This window comes from Strix uralensis, chromosome 1 (assembly GCF_047716275.1).
Source record: "Strix uralensis isolate ZFMK-TIS-50842 chromosome 1, bStrUra1, whole genome shotgun sequence".
Classification (NCBI taxonomy): Eukaryota; Metazoa; Chordata; class Aves; order Strigiformes; family Strigidae; genus Strix; species Strix uralensis.
In genome coordinates, this window is record NC_133972.1 from 173,341,373 (window position 1) to 173,362,017 (window position 20,645).

General features: G+C 49.5%; 1 protein-coding gene across 1 annotated transcript; it reads right to left on the reverse strand.

Moving 5' to 3' along the window:
- Positions 1-1,903: 1,903 nt before the first annotated feature.
- LOC141952016 (lymphocyte antigen 6E) lies at positions 1,904-8,250 on the reverse strand. The gene is made up of 3 exons (XM_074889016.1): positions 8,095-8,250; positions 3,871-3,990; positions 1,904-2,730 (listed from the first exon to the last, which is right to left on the reverse strand). Exons 1-3 carry the CDS (start codon positions 8,144-8,146, stop codon positions 2,522-2,524), a joined length of 381 nt encoding a protein of 126 aa, XP_074745117.1. The 5' UTR covers positions 8,147-8,250; the 3' UTR covers positions 1,904-2,521.
- Between the last annotated feature and the right edge of the window lie 12,395 nt (positions 8,251-20,645).

Sequence of the window (20,645 nt, forward strand, 5' to 3'; positions counted from 1 at the left end):
CCATATGCAATCTATTCATCATCTCTAGGCTCAAGAACACGTGAGAACTGACCTTCAGATCTGTCCCATGGCAATACCATTAATATAACTTGTTATTTGTATAGGGTAAGCAGCCTGCTGAATGCTCTTCCCGCCAGCCCTTGCTCCCTTGCATAACCGAGTCCTTGGCACGAGCAAACTCTTGAAACGCCAAGATAGGAAGGAGATGGCCATTGGAGGAGGCAACCAGGTCTCATAATCCTGCTCGGAGCTTTAGCCCAAGGGGTTGTCCAGTGTGGCACCCTCAAGAGCCTCGCAAAGGCATGAACGGGCATTAGGACACAGCTATGCTGATGGCTTTTAAGTTTAGCTCTTTGCTCACAGCAGAGGTGGTGTAATTGAGTCCAAAACCAAGGTAATTTTTACCAGGTGGCTAGAAAAAGAGTTGCAGCCCCATTACTTGCAAGGTAGAATACTCTGCGTGCTGCCTTGGTCTCACTACAGCATCTACTCACAGCAAGTGGCGAGGAAAAAAATAATTCTGCAAACAAGATTTCTAACCCTCTTGGGAGGAAGGCTCAGGCACAGGGACGCTAGGGAATATTTACCCCATTTCCAGTAATTTTTTTGCCGATTTTCCCTGTGCTACATGTGCATAGCAGAGGTTTGTGGCACACCCCGAGCCCTGTGGTCCCGGCAGGCGAGGGAGGATGCATTAACCAGAGGAAGGCACATCTGAGGACCAACGAGACAAGCGATGCGTTCTTACCAAACTCATCACCTAATTGCGGGTCACATCGCAATGACTAGTCCCTCCTGATGTAAAGGCTGTCATTAGCATCTGCGTCATTTTAATTAAAAGATGGGGAGAAGGAGGAGAAGAAAAAAAAAAAAACACGTAACAACTTTTGTTCCAAATATTTCTATACATCTGCAAACTATCTTTCAAAATAAGCTATTTATCACTCATTTAAGTGGGGATAGAGGTATAATTGAACAGTACATGCAGCTTGAGGGACTTTTTGTTTTTTGACACAAAATAGAACCGTGTATGAGGAGGGCATGGCTAAAGAGTGCTGATTCTACACCCGATTTTCACTGCTAGAGGAGAAAAAACAGCCCAGTGCACCTCTGATCAATCAGTGGAAGTGACAGGAAGCTTTCGCCTGACAGTTTAAGGCTCAATTTTGGATTGTTTTGTGTCTAGCAAGTCCACAGGTAGGCAAAGCAGGTAGGAAACCAGCATGATGCAGAGCTGGCAGGAGGACACATCTCCCGTGGGACGGCTGAGAACTTCCAGGAGCAAAGTGGCCGAAAGACCTGGGAAGATCCTGGGATCTGAGGGACAGCAGGAGTGGCAGGTTTGATGGTGAAGTCACCTTCTGCAGTCCACATGCACCAACAACCAGGGATTGCAGGCTGAACCTAAAGATCTGAGTATCAATCTCTTTGCGTCTGACTTCACTAAATTTTGCAAACAGACCTGTTGCCCTGGATTATTTAGGTCGATGTTATTGTCTATCACCATCACAAGTCCAAAGTGGGGAAATTGAGGCACCAAGTCTTTGTTAACAGGCAGACTCATTTTTAGAGGTCCTGTTCCCAGCGCGCTTGCTCCATTAGGACTAACAGGGTTGACTCAGACCCCAATAACTGGCATTTTTCACTAAAATGCACCTGGAAAAGGCAATTCTCAAGAGGTGAAACAAGCTGGCCCAGGGGTGTTTATCAGAAAGGACAGCAACAGGGAGAAGATGGACTTGATGCTGAGAGGTGAACTGGAAGGAATGCCGAGAAGAAGCACTCAAAAGCTGCTTGAGAGGGTAAGAGGCCCTCGTGCCAGGCATAATATTTGGGTTTTCCACAACAGCGTTTCTAATCTCTCTCTCTGGAGCAAGGAAACACACACAGCACACGTCCCATCTCAGGTAACAACAGGAGCATGTTTATTCAGGTCTGGCACTTACAGAGCTCGGAAGGACAAGGTACACGTCATTTGTTTTCCAGAAAAGTCAGCCCAGGATCAGAAGAAACGAAAGGATTTTATAAAAAGAGACTGCAGCTGCAAGGGGCCGGGAATGTGTCTCTCTTCGGGTCATGCATTCCCGATGTCCGGGCAACCCACGCGCTGGAGCACGCCGGTGCCAGGCACCTCCGGAGGCGAGAGGCAGGAACGTCTGAACGCTTGACCGGGTGGTGTCTGGGGTTAATCGGTTCTCGGCGAGTCCCAGCCTTGTTTTAACCAACGTTAGAAATGAAGGGGGAGGGGGGTAATTAGGTATAAAAGCAGAAACCCTTCCAAAACGATCCACCTTTGCCAAGGAGGTGTGAGAGTGCAGTGGGGTATGTCCACAGAAGGAGGACAACAGCTTGGCCAAACCGCCCAGGTCTCCAATGCTGGAAGAGCATAAAGTCTGGGAAACAACCACCTTGGAAGCCTGCTGAGAAGTAGAGGATCTCCTTGCAGACAGCGACAGAGAAGATATTGGCTAATGAGACCTGCGACGGCCCATGGAAGACGGCTCTTCCTCGGCCAGCCCCATCATTCGCGAGCCCTGAGGACGTAGATGAAGCTAACGAGGACCCCCAAGGCCAGGACCGCGTAGCTGGCTTTCACGCTGCTGGAACCGCTGATGTTGCAGAGGAATGAGTCGCAGCAGTAAACGGAGGCAGCCGCTATGCCGAGGTTAATCCCGGCGCTGGGGCAAATGGGGGAGCATCCTTTGGAGATGGACTGGTCAGACTTCCCGCCTGAATTTAGGTTGGGGCAGGGGGAAAAGGAAAAAAAAAGCAAAAGGAGAGCGGTTTAGAGTGTTTCTCGGCTTTCTGATCACCTGTTCTGCAAAGGAAATAACCGTACTGAAATAGCCGAAGTGTCACAAGCGGCACGGAAAGGATGAAGTGCTTCTCGGCGTCAGGCTACGACAGTAATCTCAGCCAGCCCACCCGTTTCAAGGAACGCCCACGATAACCTCCCACACATACCCTAGAGAACATGCAACACCCCAGGGACGCCCCTTCCAGGCTGTCGGCCAAGTTTGGCCGCAACAGCTCCAGTGAAGAAACTCAAAAATCCCACTTGAGCTTGACCCTGGGACTCCTCAAACAAGACAGGGAGCATGGGGCGTACAGAGCACCGGGGAGGCACTTGTGAGCGAATTCTGTGTTTCGAGCATGGAGGCTGCGAGAGAGGCGCAGCACACGTTTAGCAGCAGGAAATAGGAAACACTAGCACTGTGCTAAGACGACAGGTTTAGAAAAGCTCCCGGTCTCCATGTGTGCACGCACAACCCGCCCACATTGCGGACCCTGCAACTCGGGCATGCAACACCCCTCCCTCTTGCAAGGGAGAGCAAGGCGAGCCAGGCTGGACCCTGCAATAGGGCCAGGAGACGTGCCAGAGCAGCCTGCTTCCCTAGAAGCAGCAGCCAGGAAGCACAGACTGCCCCACATCTTTCCTGGCATGTAGGGAGGAAACCTGCAAATCTCCCTTCCTGGCAACCCCACCTTGTCCACAGAGAGCAAAGAAGCAACGGTGGGACTCGGGGGTGAATGACTTGAACAGGGGGCGAAAGCAGGAAGGGCAACCCTGGAGCTTCCTACAGAGGAAGCCTGCAGCATCCTCCACACTTTCACTTATTCATCAGCAACCTCCCCGCCCCCACCACGAGATTCCCCTCGGACTCCCGGCATTGGTGCAGGCACGCGGGCTTTAACGTGACTCCGTCTGGCAGCATGTCCCTTGTAAAAATTCCCTTGGGATGGTCTGACACTCCGCTGCTAAGCAGAACTTTCCCCTTTTTCCAGCCAAAGGAAGGAAAACCTTCCTGCAGCTCAGCAGGTGACCCAGGAGAGCAGCCAAGAGGGGCAGAACATCCTGTCACCACTCACCGATTCCCACTCCAACATATGTTGTCACGCAGTGGTTTTCATTCTCCCCACACTTCACAGGCTTCAGGCAGGCCCAGTTGGAGGATGCATCCGAGCATGAAAAGCAGATGAGCGTGTGGGCTGCAAGAGAAAGGCACACCTCGGTTAGGGGCTGGTGGGAAGACCTCCTCGCGTGGTGGTGCCCACCTCTGACACATGGCACGCACCCCATCTGGCCACAGCCACACTTGCTGTTTCGGCTGCATCAATCTGCGATAGGTTTTTTTCCCCAAAAAACTGGCCAAGTGAAGGGCTCAAGCATAAGGGATACATTTCCCACTCTTGGCAGCATCAACTGTCAGCTAAAGCCTCAACACCACCACAGGTCAGCCTGGTGCCTTACGGCATGTTCCTGTTTGCACCAAGAGTGGGTTCAAGCTACAACTGCCCACGTGAAACTATACAATGGAGGCAAGTTCAGGCCTGCAGCCTGGAACCTGAGATCTGGGCTTATTCATCTCAGCTACCATGGACACTGATGGGAAATGCTCCAGGCGTGACCATGGGTTTGAGTTTTCCATGACCTGCCTTTGGCAGCAGGGTACAACGCTGAGGCTACGATCGATCTAGCACACATGGTGGAAATGATTTCTCAGCTAGAGCAAGCCCAGTATTGCAGCAAGACCTGCGCTGTCCCGCTACCCAGGGAGTTATAGCACATAAAGGCAGCATACACAACCAAACTTTGTAATTTGGAGCAGGGGGATAGCAAAAAAAGCATGCCTTCCTCCATGGCAGGTCCCCTAAAATGTTTTATCCTACATCAGCAGGATGGACTGCATCAGCCAGCTCCCATCCCTCATCCTTCAAATCTGCCCAAGAAAGAGAAAAAGATTGGAAAATAGCATTCAGTGGTGGGAAATGGTTGCAGAAACAGCCTGGACCGGTGACTCAGCAGGGACATATGCACTTTGCAGTGGACAGATATCTCTGTATTTTACATACAGGAACATCACATCCGCACTGCAATTGTTGACCTACATACACAGACAGACCAGGTCTGCTCCCGATGTTTCACGGGCTCTGATTTTGGAGCACTCGGACCGCAAGTCCTTCCATGAGGCACTGGCCTTCTCTTCTGTGTTTACAGGATGCAAACACAGGGGGCTGATTCAGGATGGGAAGTGCAAGGCAGCATCATTCCTGCTCCTACCTCTTTCAGCCCCACCACAAACAGATTATCCTAAGGAGGTGAAGTTGGTGAAGCCCTAGGAGAGCTCGCTGAGGCTCAGCAGTCCCTGTCATAGAGTATTCTGAAGAATAAGTTGGATAAATATTGGTCAGCAGCTGTCCCACTCTGCCGTGGGTCTGTGTGACCTTTGAGGTTCTTCTTGATCCTGTTTCTCTCAGGAAGATAAAAGCTTTTTACGAGAAAATTGGGAAAAAAATAACAGTTGTTCTCAGAGGAATGACTTTTGAGCAGCCATGGCCAAGGGAGGGAAAGAAAACAAAAACATAATCTCAAGGAAACAGATTAAAGCGGGTTAGTGGGAGATCCTGAATGTCACTATCAGGGCAGCCAAAGGACTCTGCTTTGGAGACAAAGCCAACACCATAACCTCCTAAGCAAGAATTTCCTGGACTGTCTCATACGTCCCCCAACAGTCATCAGTCTGCCAACGATCCTTGCAACAAAACCGAGTTACCTGAGCCTGCCAACGCGGCAGCCACAACCTACACACAGCATCCAGGATTACAGGGCCACCAGTTGAGTCAAAAGCCCCAGGAGAGATTCATCAGGGGATCTAGGAGAGTGGGAGGAGGATGGAGCCAGCTGTTGAGTGGACAGCCTGTCATTGTCCCTTGCTGAGCCCTCAAGAGCATTTCCATGGGTTGGCCAAAACTCAGTCTAGGACCTCAGAGTGAAACCCATCTCATCCCCAGCATGTTCCTGCTCTCCAGTCTCAGGTGACCTGTCCCAAAACCTTCTCCTTGAAACCACCCCAAGGGCAAACTGAGGAGGCAAATTGACTCATCGATCCCATTTCACAGGAACTGTCTGCAACCAGGAATGAAGTGGATTATAGGCTTCCTGTGGGCATTATGGTAGAACATATGTCCTCATATGTATTTGCTCATTACGCTGAACAGACAATTCGAGTGGTGCAGTGCTATTCATTAAGGCTTAGAGGTTCCAGATACAAACACATCAGAAATATTTGTACATGCACATAAAAATGCCTTTAGGCATAAAATTCCGTCACGTGACTAATCTATGCTCCTACCATAGCATCTCCTACTTGGCCCGATCTTTTTCTTTGTCACACCTACCTATTACCCTTGTCTTAATACAGACAAAATCTTTCCAGGAGAGGCAAGTCTTTCAACTTAGTTTAAGAGAGGAAATGCTCAATCATAACTCGTGCCACTTTCTGCCCCAGCTAAACAGATAAGTAAATAACCCACTGCAGAGTTAAGAGAGCAAGCAGGCTGAGTGTTTTAGACAAAAGGCACAAGAGGGGTGGCAAAATTATTTTACACAGCTGGAGACAGAGCAAAGAGTTGGGGCTCAAGGCTACAAAAAAAGAAGGGAAGGGGGGAAAAAAAAAAAAAAAAAAAAAGCCCAAGACTGAACAATGCAAAAGGGAAGCCTCGTTTTCACCAACTAGAAAATGCAGCATTCTTCCACAGGAAGAATTTATGTGTTTATTTGTTTGCTGCTCAGCTCCTCGGAGGAACAAAGAGCTCCCAAAACAGAGCAGATTATATGGGGGAATTCCTCAGATAAGAGGTTGAATCCATTCTTGGAAAGGGTAATGCAGGGGAAAAAAAAAAATGCCTTTAGAAGCCCGAACCGGTGAAAAATGCTGTTGCTTCGGCAGTTCTTCCATCCGGTCCCTACGCCAAACGCTTTTTCTTTTTCCATCGCTCTTAGACAAGATCCTTATATACCATACGAAAGATCTTCGGGGTACTTCGAGCAGGGGGTAAAGCTTTTCTGCAAAAGACTCCCTGGATGCGCTGGAAGCATCTGGGGATAAAGCTACCTACAGAAAAAAAAAAAAAAAAAAAAAAAAAAAACACCTTTTGCCTGGCTAAGAACTTACTTTACAGTGGAAAGGTTTTTTTGGAGGAGGGGGTGGGAAGTGAAAAACCCCTTAGTGCCTTGGCCTGGACAGCCCATCCTCCCAGCTGGAGCTGAGCACATGCCAGCTGGGCTCTGAATTACCAGTTGTTTCTGGACCCCTCAGGAAAGGGGGGGTATGCGCAGGGCAGCAAACAACTAGTTTCTTCTCACCGCTGTCCTCAGGAGATAAGAAGGGCCCGTGTTTCCCGAGCAGGGGCTCAGAGGGCCCAGAACTCTCCTGTTTGCTCTTTGTTTGGCTTCTCCAAGCATCGCCATATGGAAACAATATGGGGCTTTGCAGGGCCCCATGGAGTTTGGGTAGCCAGAAATGGAGTCGCCGGGAAGGCGGGGACTGCAGACCCTGCTGCTCGGACAACTTGCAGTGTTTAACACCCAGCGACAGGGAAGCACAAGCGCGTTCACCCCAGTTTTTGGGTGGCAGCCCCATAGAGGCGCCTCGCAGGGCGATGCTGGTCCCTTGGCCACCGCAGCCTGCCCCGAAGGATGCTGGCGAGGTGGGGGGGGGTACACACAGGAGCCAAGATCACGAGTGGTTCTGCCCAGACTTTGCTCCATCAGCCATTGCCAGGGCTGGGCTCCATCTCCCCTCCACCCTCCTTTCCCCTCGGCTGCATCTCAGCCCCTTTGGGCGCCGTTACCCCGGTTCGCTGCGCCGAAAAAAAGGGGGAGCGGAGCCGGGGCCCTGGTCTTTGTTCCAGCTGTAACTGGGAAAAGCTCCAAAATATCTACGTGCCCAGCTGGAGCAGCACACCTATCCACACTGGCACGGACGCCCTGAAGTTCCTGCTGCAAGAGGGACACTGCTGCGAGGCAGGTTTTGGATACGACACCCCTCCACCCCCCCACCAAACCCCAGCACGGCTCAGTTCTGTCCCCCCCCAGCCTCTTTACAACCCTCTCCCCGCCCCCCCCCCCGCAAACGTCCAACTTCCAGAGCTCACTCTGCAAGACGCAGCACACACACACACCCCCCCCACCCTCCACCCCCCCGCCAGTTTGCTCCCAAACCCAGGGCTGGGGAGGGTCTGGGGGACCTCCCGATGATGGTGGCCAGAGCGGGGGGGGGTGTGGGGGACGCGGGTATCCCCCCCCCTTACCTCTCTCCACGCACAGCACCGCAGCCAGCACAGCGAGCAGGAGCGCCTTCATGGTGAGGCGGTGGGGGCCAGCGAGATGCGCAGGGTGGCGAGCTGCGCGCAGGGCTGGCGGCAGGGCCGGGGGTGGGGAAAGGCCGGTGGCCCCTCCCCGCCACCTCCCTCCCACCGCCTCCCCCCGGCCCCGCCTGGTTTCGTTTCCCCGTTCTGAGGAGCCGGGGCCGGAGAAGTGGAGGGCGGGGGGGGACACACACACACAGTGCCCATGGCGCCAGCGGCTGGGAGCCCCGCGGGAGCAGAGTCACCTTTCCCCTGGCTCTGTCCCAAAGGCGTTTTCCATCCGCCCCCCCGCCCCCCCCCGCCTTTATTCCCCGAAGGAAAGAGACAGGAGGAGGAGGAGGAGGAGGGCTCCCTGCATGCCGGACCCCGCTCAGGCACAGCCCTCCTCAAGTGCATCCATGACTCCCTTCGCCCACCAGGACCTTCTGCGTTCATGCCTCCCTCCCCTCCTGGGTGCGTCTTCATTCACAGACCCCCCCTGAGCACACACACCCCACACCCCCCCATATATTCACAACCACCCTGTCCGCACGCTCACCCTGGGCGTGCAAACCCCCGTGTGCAGGACTCCCTTCACGCGTGGACCTCCTACACGCAAGGACCCCCCCCAATACACAAGCCCCCTGCGTGCATGACCCCCCCCCCCTCTTGATGTACAACCCCCCCTGCATGCACAGACCCCATGCAAGACCCGAGCACGTAGAGAACCAACTTCCCTAGACGTTTCCCAGAGCCTAAATGGGATTAGACATACAGGGTTGGGAAGCTTGAAGGTACGAGGGCCCAGCAGCTGGGGTGGCACAGGACAGCCTGGGCTGCTTGGCAGGACGGATCTTCAGAGCGTAGGACAGTCCGCCAGAAAGGTTTGCTGGAGTGGGCCAGGTTCACCCAGAGAAATAGCTAAATCCTCTAGGAAATGATCTGCGGGGAGAGCATTGGGGGAGGGACCCTGAGAAGCTGGCTGTCAAGGAAGCCTGGGAATGGAGGAGACGGCTGGTGAGCCAGCAAGAAACAAGCAGGTTTGACAAATCGTGTATGCCACAGATGGGTTTAATTCTGCAGAATCAGCATTTCCTGGCAAATGCATCTGTCAGAAGGAATTCCAGCTCCTGTCTTCCCAGAGTGCATTCACAGTCCTCTACTTGGAAAACAAATCCATGCCTGAAAACCTCTACTTCCCTTTTTTCTCCGATGGCTCATTTTTATTTGTCCCTGCCAGTTATTTTAGCAGGAACTGACTGTGAGCGGTGTGTTTCTGTGGTCTAATATCTTCCACTGGAACGGGCTGCTGGGACTGTTTCATTCTCTGGTTTACAAATCAAATACTAAAAAAATGGGAAGTTTCAGCTTTGCCGTATCCTGAGCAACCGTAATTCAGATACACTCACAAGACCCCCGGCTCATACAGGCCAAGTTCTGGTTGTGCACGTAAGAGTATGTCTGGCTTTTTGTAGCTTACATGTGAGCAATCTCACAGCATTTATCTCATCTTTGAGGTACAGCATATGAGGTTTAATTTCTGGGTATCAGGAAGGCATAGCACGTCCCTTCAGCTCTCCCGCTCCTGCAATGTCTTGAACATTCCCCTCATCCCTACAAGAAGTGTACAGGGCCTCCAGCATTCTGGTTTACTCTTGCACACAAACTTAACATTATCAGTTCCACTATTTCCTGGAGAGGACCTATCTGCTGCTGGAAGAGGGAGGACCTAAGAGTCACATGGGACACAACTTACCACGGGATCTGGAGTCATCCCAATACTACTGAAATGGCTGGGTGGGGACAGCATTAATTACAGGATGCTGCAAATGAAAGGGGTGGGCAGAGCGACTGAGGACCCGTTCACTATGGTAGAAGATCCACCAGGTAAGGAAGCCCTTCTGAAAGCTTGCTGGTCTAAGCCCGTGTCTCCCACCTCCTCACCGAGGCTACGGTGTGGGACAGAAGATGGCAAAGCTCAACACAGCAATTCCCATGGCAGGGCTTTCTACTCTAGGCCAACACACAGCAAAACGCCACACTGAATGCTCCAGCCTCTTCTTGCAAGTTTGGAGGTTGTTGGACGGCTTTGTTGAACCATTGGCTTCATAGTGTGAATGCAAGGCAAAAAAAAAAAAAAGTGTCTTCACAAAAAGAGGGAGATGGTAAGAAAGGCAGCAGGGGTAGAATCCAGCAATAAGAATGTGGTCTGCGCTGGGGAAAGGAGGACACAGGTACAAAAGCTTAAGAGAAAAGGAGATAGGGAAGTAGCTGGATCATAAAGCAAAGTGGTGCTAGAGTAAATATTTCAAGGTTTGCTTGAATGATGGGCAGGAACGGCTAATTTTTAAATCAGGAAACAAAGAGAATGGCAGCTCCCTTCATGGGTCAAGGGAGCAGGGTAGCAGAGACAGGTGCAGCAATTAAAACTAGAATTACTAGGTCTGCAAGGCTTCGGTGCTGAACTGGCCCTTTAGGAGTTCGAGCTTGAAACATGGGCCCGCTAAAAGCTTGCTCAGCTTCTGCGGAGCCAGTGGCAGGCAGAGAGTTTCTTTCGCCGCCACGTTTCTGTTTCAGGGCTTGGGTGAGATTTCCTGAGGCTGCGCACGTGGGTCTCTGCGGGGCACTTAGGCCCCAGTCAAATTTGCAAATGAGGTGCTTCCCCAGTTGGTGGAGCAGAGTTGGTTTGTGGAGCAAACCTGCTAAAACCACCTTGCGTAGATGCCACAAGAAGGGGACAAAGTTCTTTCTTTTCAATAGTTAATGTCATTCTGTAGAGATGAGAAGTGCTCAGACTTCTCTTCTGCAGGAGAGGATAGGGTCTGAACAGGAGCCAGCAGTGTGCCCAGGTGGCCAAGAAGGCCAATGGCATCCTGGCTTGTATCAGCACTAGTGTGGCCAGCAGGGACAGGGAAGGGATCTGACCCCTGTGCTCGGCACTGGTGAGGTTGCCCCTTGATGAGTGGGTTCAGTTTTGGGCCCCTTGTTACTGATTTGTGATTGATTAGAATTCATTTTGTTTAATTTTAATATGAATATAGAATTATAAGAGATATTTAATAGAAATTATATGTTTACATTTATTATGCACATTATATAGCAGCCAATGCTACTACGAAATCCCCTGTACAACCCTGTACCAAGGCTGAAGGAATTGGTCAAAATCACCTAGTAGGAACATTTAGAACTTTAGATAACAGGCTTAAGATTCAAGATAATTTGGGTATAGTGTTTACTTGTAAGATATTTTATGACCTAAAAGAATGCATAGAAATGTCAGAATCCAGAATTAATGGGAACTGGGGAAAGTCGACTAAAGCAACTTGTAAGTTCCTGCCAAGAAACAGTGAAACTAGGCAAAAGGTAATTCCAACGGGGAGACTGCAACCACCGACTCATAGACCACCGACCCAAATTACACCCAAGACCCATTTCTAGATGTTTCTGGGTTCTACTGCGCAGAATCAGAAATAGGAGGAGAATATGTTAATGATTTCCAAGAAATAGTATGTTTATGCATGAATATTTAATGAATAAGTATGAGTAAGTTCTATATAAGGTGTATGATTTTGATGCTTGGTGTGCGTTGTTAGTGAGAGCACTCGCTCACGCACCCGGCCGTCAATAAAGAAGTGTCTGCTTATCCGCATCAAATTGGTGTCGATAAGTTCTTTATTCCAAGTTTTCAGTAACACCCTCACTCCAAAAAGGCCCTTGAATGACTCGAGCGTGTCCAGAGAAGGGCAACGAAGCTGGTGCGGGGTTTGGAGCACAGGTGTGATGGGGAGCGGCTGAGGGAACTGGGGGGGTTTAGTCTGGAGAAGAGGAGGCTGAGGGGAGACCTCATGGCCCTCTGCAACTGCCTGAAAGGAGGGTGCAGAGAGGGGGGCTGAGTCTCTTGAACCAAGGAACAAGTGATAGGACAAGAGGGAATGGCCTCAAGCTGCGCCAGGGAAGGTTTAGACTGGCTCTTAGGAAGTATTTCTTTGCAGAAGGGGTTGTTGGGCGTTGGAATGAGCTGCCCAGGGCAGGGGGGGAGTCCCCATCCCTGGAGGGGTTGAAGAGTCGTGTTGACCCAGCGCTGAGGGATCTGGTGAAGTTGAGGATGGTCAGTGTGACGTTAATGGTTGGACTGGAGGAGCTTCAAGGTCTTTTCCAACCTTGATGATTCTGTGATTTGTGACTGCTCTGTGGAAGAGCCATGTTCCACCTGCCAAAGCTGTCTCACTGTAAAACATGGAGCATCAGTCTGGCAGAGCAGAGGACTGGGAGGACACGCTCTGTTCTCCAGACTGAAAGAGCAGGAGCCCAGGATCTCCACCCTTGCTGCAAGTTGTGTTTCCCCTCAGACAGTCAAGTCTCTTTGCCCAGGGCAGTGAGAGAGACAACTTGTAAAAACAGATCCTGAAAGAAACGGGCCTGCGAGAAACAAAGACTGAGAAAAACAGCCTGAGAAAGAGATAAAGGATAGCGGGAGGAGTGGAGGCCCTCCGAGCTGTGGAATGTTTCAAACACTTGCAAGTAATGAAACTATGGTCACGGGGTGGATAGGGTGGAGTTCGAAGCTGATAAGGCTGCCTGAATAACACAGGATGCAGCTGGAGGAGGGAGCCCTGTGGAGACAGGACGGTTCTGCTCTGGTGAACCTGGTCAAATTTCAAGTGCCATCTGTCCAGCGAATGACCTTTACTTCATTATCCACGAAACGCATATTAAAGTTAACATCCCTGGATATGCTAACGAAGACTAACTGCTCATGCAAATTACATCATCCCACGAAACACCTCACCCCTCCCCATCCATGGGATACATAGGTATGTGGGTTGACCTAGGGGATGGATCCAAGGAAAGTGGGTATAAATCGAGCGGGGGCAAGAAGGGGGGGGTTGGAGAGTGAAATGAAGTGAAGAAGACAGATGCCTCCTGGAACTGTCACTGGCAGGATCAACTCAGGGACCCAGACAGATGATCTCTATTTTTTTATTCTATCTCCCTCCTTTCCTTTTTCCCCTTTTCCTTCACTACCATTAAGCAACACAAGGCATACTCTATTGCTTGCCACAACTCGTTATATACTTAGCCAATTATTTTGTACCCAATTAGTACATTGTGGTAAGTTAATAAATGTTTGGACTTTGAGACTTGTCTCACCGTTGTCCACTCTGCTGGGGGTTTAAGAATCTAAGTCACTTGTCTGCCTCACCTGAGCGGGACGTGGCAAGCAGTCTGCTGCAACGTAGTCATGGCATAAAGTCCCTCACTGCCCCAGGTGCTGGCACAGCCTCTTACACGGCAGAGTGCTGGAGCCATGGTGCACCATGCCTGAGACTCCTGCTCCCACCATCCTGCTCCACCTGGCTGAACGAGAGGGCTGACTTCATATGCCAACCCTTCCCCTTCATCCCACCCCTCGATGTTTCTCCTTCTGAAGCCCCTTCTGGATCAGAGTTGCCCAGAAGACCTTCAGGAACATTTTTGGATCATTCGAGGATGCTCCAGACACAGGTTTGTCATGGGCAAACCAAGCCCCAGGCTCTTCCTTGAGCCTTCTACAGTGCCACTACATTGTTCTCCATCACCCTGACAGGCCGCTCTCTGCTGTAGCCGATGAGCTAGCTCTCGGTTAGCTACTAAGGTTCTTGAAAGTGTGGATGCATATCCAGGTACGTCTTTGGGCTGCTCTATTTCCTGGAATAGGACTTTAATCAACCACGTAAACCACAACCTGCAGTCACAATCAGGCTGTCAGATTTATGAACTTTCATTTCTGGCTGATGTCAACATTTCTGTTTTCCTTCTCTGGCAGAGCTGTTAAGGTGAAGGTGGTTCCATGGCTGGTGCATGCTCAGTTGGCATGGAGAAATCGGTATTCTCACACCTCCTCCTTCCAGAGTCTGCATGACTCACCCTCTGTCTTGCTTGTTTATTCTAGGCTTTTGGCATGAAAACAATTGTGAAGCTTTAAGCAGGGGTCATCACTGGGGCAAAAAGTTAAACTCTGATTGCTGCCATGATCTCTCCAGGCTGCTGGAAGTGTGCTGGAAGATTTGTCTGTGGCTGGAGCAACCAGCTACCTCTGAAGAAAGGTTGCTCTAGAGCGCTCCAGCATTAAAAACTGACTCTACAAATGGGCTCATGTTGTCATGCACTGAGTGCATGCATAGGCCTTAATTCTTAATTGCCCTGTCCAGTCTCACCAGGGACCTCTCTTCAGACTGTGCCCATGGGTCCAGGAGCCCCATTTAACCTCAAGCCTGAGCCTTTTGTCCTTGCCAGGACGAAGTGTGCCTATCACTAGCCATCTCCTGATGGACCTTGGACCCGTGTGGTAGGTAGTTTGTCTCCAGCTCTGTTTCTGGCCTCACGATGGCCACTAGACTCAGATTGTGACCTTGTCTCCAACCCTGTCTGCTGGATGGCTCTTGACTTACATAGTAGGTATGCCCATCTCCAGTCCTATCTCCATCTCCTGGGTGAACTTTGGACCCATGTTGTAGCCTTTGTTTCCAGTCCTGGCCTTTTTGAACCATCAACGAGGCTCTGCAGCAACCTGCAAAGCTTCCTGTGCCTGGGAGTATCTCTCTCCCACAGCAGACACCTCATGTCCCAGTTGTTTTGAGGAGGGAAGAGGCTTTTCAGGCCCTTCCCCATCCCTTCCACCAAAAATGTGCCTCTGTGTAAACAAGGAATTCACCAGGCTCCAGGGAGGCTGTGCAAACTGTGCTGAAGATGTAGGCAAGGTGCTGGGCTTGTGGAGATTTGTGGTAGAAATGTTAAGTTTGGTATGAAAGACATAGGAGTGGGAATGTGCAAGTGTGTGAAAGCACCTAGAAGAAACAGCAGACCAAGGGTTAAAAAGGAAAGGCGTGTGTTAACTGCTCTAGAGCACCCTGTGTCTGACTTCATTCAAATGGAAAGGAGGAATAAAATGACCTTAGATAAGAGTCTGCAGATGTTGAAGGACAGGGTGGGAGCCATAAAACACCCACCTAAAGGGAACAAAAGAACTGGGAGATTCAGGAATTTCACCTAAGAGAGGCAAAATAGAAGGGAAGGCGAGTCAAAACAGCATCCTCTCTCTCTGAAGGTTGTAAAAGGCAGGTCCAAAATCAGTTTGTCGTGCTCTGCCAAGCATCTGGGAGGCATGATGAGAACTGCATAGCTGTCATCTCTTGCCTACCTGTGGCATAGAAGTGACACTGGCCAGATCATCTGGGCACACACATGTCGGTGCTTGTGATCAAATTAAATCTGTAAGGATGAGCGTGAGAGGGCAAAATCAACTTATTAGAGATTTTGTATGATAAAATGGCTTTCTTCTCCCGGAAGATCTTGCAGTAAGTTTTATTACACTAATTTCCTGTAGACTGCAGAAGGGAGTTTCTTGTTCCCAGGAGCAGTGTCTGCACGTTATCTAATTGCTGATTAACATCTAATGCTGGAGCAGGCCCTGGAGCTGGAGGCAGGTCCCAGATGAGCTATTGTGAGAACCAGGCAAGGAGCCAGTGACTGTTTCCTGGCCCTCCTGGACCAAGGAAGATTGAACCCCTGTCACCCCCATGCATGATGACAATGCTTTGTGTGATGCTTAGGGATTTGCCTAGATGAGCAATCAGGTGAAAGAGGAGAAAACCATGTCATTCATATTATACAGAGCTGTCTTTCCACTCACTGGCTCAGCATATCTATTGCTTTTACTGTTGACTGAGATCCTGGAACCCTGAAGGTGTTCTGGGGGTTGAACACCATTTGGAGTAGAGTTCCTACATGATGTCAGTGGAAGAGCATCTTTGGGTCACCTCTGCTGCCAGACATTGCTATGTATTTGGCTTTGAGCAACCTGATCTAGGGGAAGGTGTCCCTGTCCAGGGGGTTTGGAACTGGATGATCTTTAAGGTCCCTTCCAACCCAAACCATTCTTTGATTCTATGATAAAGCAAAGTCAAGCCTGAAGACCACAATTCTGCTCTAGTGACAGGAACCAACACCTACAACAGGTACACGGGAATGACAGAAAGGAGAGCGAGAGAATCAGGAGAGGCAACTGAGTTCATTCTCCAGCCCCAGTGGAGACTCTAATGAAATGCTGAGGACTGCATTTTTCTATCATACTTTGATGCATCTTGATAATGATGCTAAAGCTGCTGATGCTGGAGGCAGTTCTCCAGCTCTTCACTGTACATTAGATGCTAGGAAAACTTTCTGATCCTATCTAAAAGCTCCTTTACTGCTGTGTGAACCCTAAAGCAAAAAGTGGGGAGAATGGAGCAGCCCAGGCCTTCACTTTGGAGAAGAGACTGGAAGGATCTCAGCCCATCACACACCAGTTTACGCTTCCCAGTGCAATGTGTAAGACTTTTCAAGGGATTTCAGAGTTCCAACAAGGCCTTCTTCTTTTTCATAATTTTTTCCCTAAGTTTGACACATTAAACTTGTGATCTGTTACAACACCCACCTCAACTTCTTTTTCTGCCAGATTGCTGCAAGGGAGATTTCCTCATCCTGTATTTGTGTGGATGACAGGTCCACACTAACTGTAGAGCTTTGTGCTTGTCCTTCCTAAATTACATCCTCTTGCTCAGACTATCGCTCAGATTTATCGGAGTGACCCAGAATTCTCCTATTTGCAGATTCTCTCAGCTTGTCACCTGCAAGCTCAATGAACTTATTCTCTAATCCATCATTCAAACCGGTAATTAAAACATTGCATCATACCAGAGCCAAGCAAGCCACGGAGGACCCCATTTAATAGATTGTTCCAGTTTGACAGCAAACTGTTGACAGTTATTTGCTCATGATTTTAGCTAGACTGTGTTTTCTTAGTTTTGCTTATCAGACAGTCATGTGATATGGTGTCATAAGGTTTATTAACACTGAGCTATGTGACAGCTACCACTTTTAACCTAACTACAGATTTTACCATCTTGCCACAGGTGGGAATAACAGCCATCTGTCACAAAGCTCTTGCTGTTACATCCCCATCTCCTTGGTAGCCCCTACACCATTGCAAGTTGTTTGATGATTTATTTCAGAGCGTTTTTTCCAAGACTGGGGCCTGGGTTGACTGCTCTGTATGTCCCTAGAGTCTCCCCCATCCCCTCTTTAATGATGGATGCTGCATTTGGTAGTATCCAGTCTTCTGAAAGACCCAGATTTCCCTATTGTGAAGAAACAGGAAGCAGGTAAAACAGGCTGGGTTTGGTAGGTGTGATGGATGCCAAAGATTTCTTTTCCCAATGCCTCTGCCTGGACACTACTTAGTTTGGCTGATATCCCTCACTGATGTGCATATTCATATTGAGAACAGCACCTTTTATTTACTTAGACCTGTGCCCTGCTTCATTTTAATGCTCTTGCTTTTGATGTGTTAGTTGGCTAATCCATGCTAATGCCAGGAACATCTGCGGCAGCAAAGTGGCTCTATTACTCTTGTGTTAGATGTGGTTGGTGTCTCCACACCTGTCTTCCCTTTTACTCTGCACATACTGCAGGATGGAAGCAAAAATGCCTCTCCTGACTCCGGGTGTACAACTCAAAGTTGTTGTGAGATTGCAAAAAACGAATTCTACACTGAAGGGGCACCCTCAGCATCACCTGGATGTCTTCTCCCAGCAAGCACAGCTAAGCCTGGAGACCACCACCAACCCAACGTCACACTGCAGCTTCATTTGAAAAGGCAAATGTGACTGATTCCCCCCATGGAGGAAGAGGAGACTTGGCTGGCTGTGTCTAAACTCCTGGGCCACAGGAGCCCTGATCTTCTACCTGCACCTTCCTCCAGCCCAGAGAAGGCAGGTACCAGTGTGGACAGGGAGCTGTGACCTTGTCATTAGCCAGACCAACATGTACCCCATTTCTCACCCCCAAACAAGAAGGACAGCTTTTAAGTGTCCCTCTTCCTTCTTTATTTGAAGGAGTTTCAGTGATCTCCCACTCAGAGCATGATCTCTGACAAAGTCTGTTCATAAATCCTACTGCCATACTCACTTTTCAGAGACCTTCAGCTCCTCATTCGTAGCTGTGGGCTTTCAGTCCAGGAATCAGGTGGAGGCGGTATGACTGGCAATGCAACCAGTAAATTAAACACAATGAAAACCTTAAGGCATTTCACCTGCAAAGGATCAATCAGCATAATTTTGGTATGGTCAGGTGCTCTGTCATCCAGAAATTTCAAGAAAATTGGTTCCTCCAAATTTGTAGACACGGAGATCTTGGAAGCCCTCTATCCAATTTTATCTTGCTGGAGGCAACATCCATGTGGGTGCTATCAGCAGGCAGCACTTAAACTGACATGGTGAAGAGGAGGGGAAGAGCTAGGAAGACAATAAGGCCCTGCAAGGGGGCACGATGTGTGCAGAAATATGCCAGCAGGAGAAAGTCCCTGCAAGCAGAACCAAGCAGTTTAAAGTGTCCGACTGCCAGGGATCCCAGTGCAGAAGTGGAAGACCACAAAAAGGAGTTCTCAGTAGTGGTTGCTGCGCTCAGCTGTGCTCTGAACAGACCACCTCTCCCTCCAGACCCTGCAGCAACTCCTGCTTTACTGCTCTACAAAAAGATCTGCATGGGATCTCCCTCCTTCACTCTGTCCATCCTGGTCCCCTGCATGCCACCAGCCTTAGTGGACTTGTCTCAACCCTTGACTCATTCTCTCCCCACCAGCTGGTCTCACCCACAAGGTCTTTGCCTTCTCACGTCCAGTGAAGCTTGCTGAGATATAAATTGCCTTCTACTTCCCCTTTCTTGTGTCAACTTGCCTGGCGGTAAAGTCAGTAATAGCTTTGGCCCATAGACCAACTTTCCCAGAGTTTTTTGAAAGCACCTGATGTACTGCAGGGAAATGTCTTCCCTCTGCGTGGGGTATTCATGGAGCACATGGTCATGGCATCAGGATGCAGCACAGCCACCACATCCCCTACCAGCACTGCCAGCCCCTGCCCTTAGCAACTGGACATCTTTCCCTTTGGTTTAAAAAGGCTTTCCTTCCCTTTCTCTGTTATAGCTTTCCTTCCCATTTGTGGTTGTCTTTGGAGAGAGAAAATTAACAGCACCTTCTGCTGGCAAGTTCACATTTGTCCCTTTTGACATCTCATCCCTGGGCACAGATCACCAGTATGCTCAGATCAATGGGCATCAGCATCATCTTGTCCCTGCCCAGCATCATGGTGTCACCTTCTTCATTTGCTTTGTTTAAACAAAAGTTTAAAAACAGGCACCAGGCTTCAGAGTTCACAGTACAAAACATGAAGTTGATGGGGCATCTTTGGCTGATCATCCTCTTAGGAAACCAGTTGCTTTGTAATCCAGACAGTGCGAAACATCTCAAAAACGTGCATCCTTCCACATGTGCAACCAAAACATAGCAGCCTTCCAAGGCAATGCTTCAGACAAACTGAAGATCTCATTTAGCCATCAAATACAACATCTCATCAAAAAAAAAAAAGCCACCCTTGAATTGTTTGGATGAGCTCTGGTTTCCCCCAGAACACAGCTGAGCTAGTGATGCTGCCAATTTTTCCTTTTTTTTTTTTTTTGTTTTTCAGAAAAGTGAGCTTGCAGCAGGGTCTATGACCAAGAAGCTCTGGGCTGTTTGTGTTAGTCTCTGGCTGCCTGCCCTTCTTCCTCTCTGTAGACACCCCCAGGCCTCCTACAAAGCTTTTCTGTCTCCCCTCAGCTGCAGCTCTTGCAGGGAGAGAAGGGAGCAGAGTGCCTGGAGTACAAAACCAAACAAAGCCCAGCACAATCAATCATTTCTATGCCAGGAACATGGTTTTGTAGAAACCCTCTCACAGTCTCTAAATGACTGGGGTTGGCAACAGCTGTCAGGTCGGTTTGGCCCTGCAAAAATAGAGGGAAATAGATATGGGGACATCTTCTTTTCCAGCTGGGTCAGGTCCACGAGGCGGCATTGTGTGGGCAATTCCCATGCTGACTCTCCCTCTTCTCCCTCCCATCTCCCCATCGGTGCCCTGCTGCTGCCTTTCCTCTCTCAGCCACATTTGCTCCTCTCTGCCTTTTCCTCAAGCTCAGCCAACACATCAGAGCTGGGCGATAAAGGGTGCTCATTTCAAAATGTAATAACCCTACAAGAGCAAAGAGCCAGAGGAGCCAGAAATTGTTCCCCACTGAGGCTAAAGGAATGTCCAAAATACCGCCAGAAATAAGCTTTACCTCTACTTACTTGTTTATGAACTGCTTGACTGATGTGTGATAGCCAACTTACTGTGAACAGAAGGTACTGAACATCCCCTCTGTGCTGACATAACTATTGAGCTATTACCTGTGTTTCAGGCAAGGTGGGTTGTTATTCCTCACAGTGCTTTGAAACTCAAAGAGACAAAAATATGTCTTCAAGGATCTCTTCGGAGCTGTAATGATTTGAAGCCCGAACATGTCAAAAAGTCTGTCTTTTATGTGTTTTCTTAGGTGACTTGAATGTCTGAGGACACTTAGGATTCAAGTAGGCTTAGGAAATCAATGGGAGTTCAGCACCCAATTAGACTATCTCAAAAATCCCA

Coding starts and splice junctions, on each gene's coding strand:
- LOC141952016 (XM_074889016.1), bottom strand. CDS start 8,146: ATGAAGGCGCTCCTGCTCGCTGTGCTGGCTGCGGTGCTGTGCGTGGAG. Junction 3,991..8,094: donor GGTGCTGTGCGTGGAGAGAG/GTAAGGGGGGGG, acceptor TTTCTCTTGCAG/CCCACACGCTCATCTGCTTT. Junction 2,731..3,870: donor ATATGTTGGAGTGGGAATCG/GTGAGTGGTGAC, acceptor ACCTAAATTCAG/GCGGGAAGTCTGACCAGTCC.